Source organism: Salvia miltiorrhiza, chromosome 1 (genome assembly GCF_028751815.1).
Source record: "Salvia miltiorrhiza cultivar Shanhuang (shh) chromosome 1, IMPLAD_Smil_shh, whole genome shotgun sequence".
NCBI classification, from domain to species: Eukaryota; Viridiplantae; Streptophyta; class Magnoliopsida; order Lamiales; family Lamiaceae; genus Salvia; species Salvia miltiorrhiza.
In genome coordinates, this window is record NC_080387.1 from 65,164,742 (window position 1) to 65,168,664 (window position 3,923).

At 33.3% G+C, this 3,923-nt stretch overlaps 1 protein-coding gene across 1 annotated transcript; it reads left to right on the plus strand.

Moving 5' to 3' along the window:
- Window positions 1–1,703, plus strand: LOC131005054 (phosphatidyl-N-methylethanolamine N-methyltransferase). The gene is made up of 2 exons (XM_057931846.1): window positions 1–485; window positions 1,278–1,703. Exons 1-2 carry the CDS (start codon window positions 241–243, stop codon window positions 1,531–1,533), a joined length of 501 nt encoding a protein of 166 aa, XP_057787829.1. The 5' UTR covers window positions 1–240; the 3' UTR covers window positions 1,534–1,703.
- Window positions 1,704–3,923: the final 2,220 nt, after the last annotated feature.

Genomic DNA, 3,923 nt, shown 5'->3' on the forward strand with positions numbered 1-3,923 from the left:
CTTAGCGACCGTGGGCCAAATTCGATCTTAAAGTTGGGCCAAATTTGCTTGTATTCATCACAATTTATTGTAAACCCGAATCACAGTTTTTTTTTTAATGCTAGGCTTAAATTTTGCAAAATAAGGCCCAATTTTCCAAACCCAAATCCAATTTCCTGCATCACACATTAAAGAATACATCAAGCTCTCTACAGTGAATCTACATCTGCTCCTGCAAAACAGAAAGGAAGAAGAAGAAAAATGGGGATATTGGCGTGCGTAGGAGTCATACTACCATTCCCATTTTACTACTATCTTTGGAACTACCCGCAATCATGGGTTAATCTGTGTGGGAGGGGCCGTGACCCCTGCAAAGCCATGGCCTTGGTGTCGCATTTCATCAAGATCCTTCAGTTCGTGTCGCTCTTCTCCGTCTCCGATCTTCACTGGCCGCCGCCTTTCTACTTCTGGCCGCTCTTCTTATTCGGACAGTTTCTTAACATCAGGTTCGCGACCAACTGCTCTTTGCACGCCATGTGTTTGCTGTTTGGTTTCATACTGTGTTTCGAGAATTTGATTGTGTTTATAAAAATTTTAGACGATTCCTATTTCTTTCTGTAGTGAAAAGTTTTAAACTTTTGTAGTTTCATCTCTTTGCTGTTGGTTTTCTAATAAATACATCATTAATTAAATAATTAGCTAGAATTTCCTATAGGTTAACAAACAAGCTTGATCATAGTTTCTAAGATTGATTTTTAGAGCATATATTAATGTTGAGCTCGATTAGTGTTTGTCCAGCTTAATTTGATCGATAGTCCAACGACTCAAATACTGTTGTTAAGGCTTGGTGCCGATTCAGATCAGTTTTAAAGTAGTGTTGTGTTGTGTTTGAACTAGAGATTGGGCATTCTAACTTGGGACTTATTTTGTGGGCAAGTTGGCAATGCATGAGTTTCTTGAATCATTGTTGCTTTTGTTTAAGGTTTGAGCAGTGTTATGTGTTCACACAGTTTGGTTTCATTTCCATAGACTTACTTTCACTTAGGATTTTAGTATGGATTCCATTGCCAATTACCATGTCTTTTTAGCATAACTGAGGTGGTCATTTCATTTCAGTTTGATTTAGATGTCCATGTGTTGGGATACCAGGCAATTGCTTTTTAAAAGAAACACTGTAAATGTGTTGAAGAAGAGATGTTTTAAATCTTTTGAGTTGTTTTCTTTAAAATTGAATTTCATCCTTGTTCCTGCTGTGGAGAAAATGTGTTGATTTAGCATGGATGTATTGGGAAATGCAGGGTGTACCAGCTGTTGGGAGAGGCGGGAACTTACTATGGCGTGCGTTTTGGGAAGAAGATTGGATGGGTGAGTGAGTTTCCGTTTGGAGTGATTAGAGATCCTCAGTATGTGGGAAGCATGATGAGCCTTGTGGCGTGTCTTCCTTGGCTTCCCTACCTATATGTCGCCCTCTGGCTTCTGGGCTACGCCTTCATGATCAAGGTTGAGTCCAAGGAAGACCCTTCCACTCGTGCAACCCCTCTCTCTTCACCTTAGTTTCATCTTATATTTCTCAACATCATTGCTGCATTCCATTCTATTCCTCATACTCACTACTCACCTTGCAATTCCATTCCCTGCATTCTCTCTCTTTTTTTTTAATTTTTACAGAGTTCAACGGCACCGAATTCCACTTTCTTATATAAAGCGAGTGTATATTATGGTGAGACCCTCTAAAAGTAATAAACTGATATATTATTGGAAAAGTAGAAAAAAAAAAAAAAAAAAAGTAGGTGAATTCTCAAAGTTAATGTGACAATTTGAAAGTTGAAATTAAGGTTCATTGTTAGAGGCACTCTTATCATCTCCCTATGCGCCTGTATTTTACTAGTGCACAAGTTATTAAATTGATGAGTTATATTGAATATATAAATACATAAATATTCTATTAAACTCATTATGTAATTTGTTGCCCCAAAAAATAAACTTTAATAATATCATTTACAAGAAAACAATTTAAGAAAGCGATGAACGATTAGGCTGCGTTTACTTTGATGGATAAATCTATTTATGGAAAATGATGGATAACAAAAATTTATGCTTTTAAATGTCTCATTTCTTTTTAAACATTTGGCACAAAAGCATTTTTCCTTCTTTATTTTTACTTCAAGGATGAATAATATTAACCCTCCATTTTTGAAGGGATAATATTATCCATCTTTAAAGTGAAAATAAGGAAGGACAAATGGTGAATTTCTCTTCTATGTAAAATGTAAGAAAAGAAAGGAGACATTTAAAGGCGTGAATTTTTATTATCTATCCTTTTCCATTGATAAATTTATCCATCAAAGTAAACACAACCTTAAAATTTAAATTCACACGAACCAAAGAGGCTACTTGCAACTTCCAAGGGTCCCTTGCCATTGTTAATTCGTTGTTAGGATTCCCTATTCCTAACCATTTTAAATATTGTATTATATTTTATATTGCGTATAGCGTTATACGAGTATTAAACATGATACGAACATAAGTAGGTAGGTTATAAGTGAACCTCATTTGATATAGTTTCATATTATAATATTCAAATTTTTATTTGCGATCATTTTTAAACGCTAACATTTATATCTAGATTCATTAGGGTCACAATGAATTATTAAGATCTAAATATAACCAAAGAAGCTACTTGCTATCTACCCTTGGTCCTTTTCCATATTAAGATTTGTTGTTAGGATTCCCTATTCTCAACATTATGATTACTTTTATGTAATTACGAAAAAATATAATCCTTCCGTACCGTACATATATATATGTTAAACATGATATAAATAGGTAGGTTATGAGTGAACCTCATTTGGTAGGTTCATATTATAATATTCAGATTCTTTTTTTTTTTTGGTTTTTGTGCGATCATTTGTAGACGTGGACATCTATGTCGAGATTCATTAGGGTGAGTTTTCGACAAATTTTGTAGTACGTAATTTGTATTAAAAGTCGCGGAATATGAATGCCATACTTATATACTAATAACTAACTTTGTCGGGAGTGGAGCAGTGCCATACATTTTTATTATGGTGATACCAAGATGTCGACAACCCTTGCAATAAAGTGCCAAGAACTTTTCATATTCCAACAAATAAGATTTTTGGTCCGGAAAAAAAATACTAACTAAAGGAAAAGGAAATTAAATTATCATCTTCTCAATATTTATAAGTGAAGTAAGAGGCAATTTTTCTTGCACATTTGCAAGTGTCATGAGCTTGTTCAAATTTATAACTAAAATTAAACCATTAACTTTTTATAACATAAATTGTTAGCAGATGGTTATGTACCTATAATAAATAAAAGAGGTAAAAGTCGAAAAATACACATAAGTTTTCAATTTTTTAATTTATATCATGAAATTTTAGTGACTAATAAATATATTGATTTATAATTTGTTTGCAATTATCTACAAATTACAAATTCGTTCAAATCAAATTTGATGTGGTCATCGGAAATGACAGTGTAGCAACCGAAATTGTCAAATCACACACACAAACACACTCCATGAATAGAGAGGACTAGATTTTGGATTTTTGGGACTGTTCATCGAGTGAGAAAGAGAGGGAAAGACGATGGTGGTTTCAGGCGAGGTGAGGTTGGTGGCATGAGTGAGGGATAGATGAAGAAGATGGCGGAAAAAGATGTGTTAATTTTTAATTATTAATTAAATATAATATATTTTTTAATTGTTAATTGTTAATAGTTAATGTAATGACACGTCAGTTTCGATTTTTTCACGTAAGTGACACATCAGCTTTGATTTTGTCGGAGATTCTCGTCGTGGGATAATTGTGAACAAATTGTAAATTGATGTATTTATTGGTGAAATTAAAAGGTAATGATATAAATCAAAAAATTGAAAAAACTCTATGTATTTTTTAACTATTACCCTTAAATAAAAATAT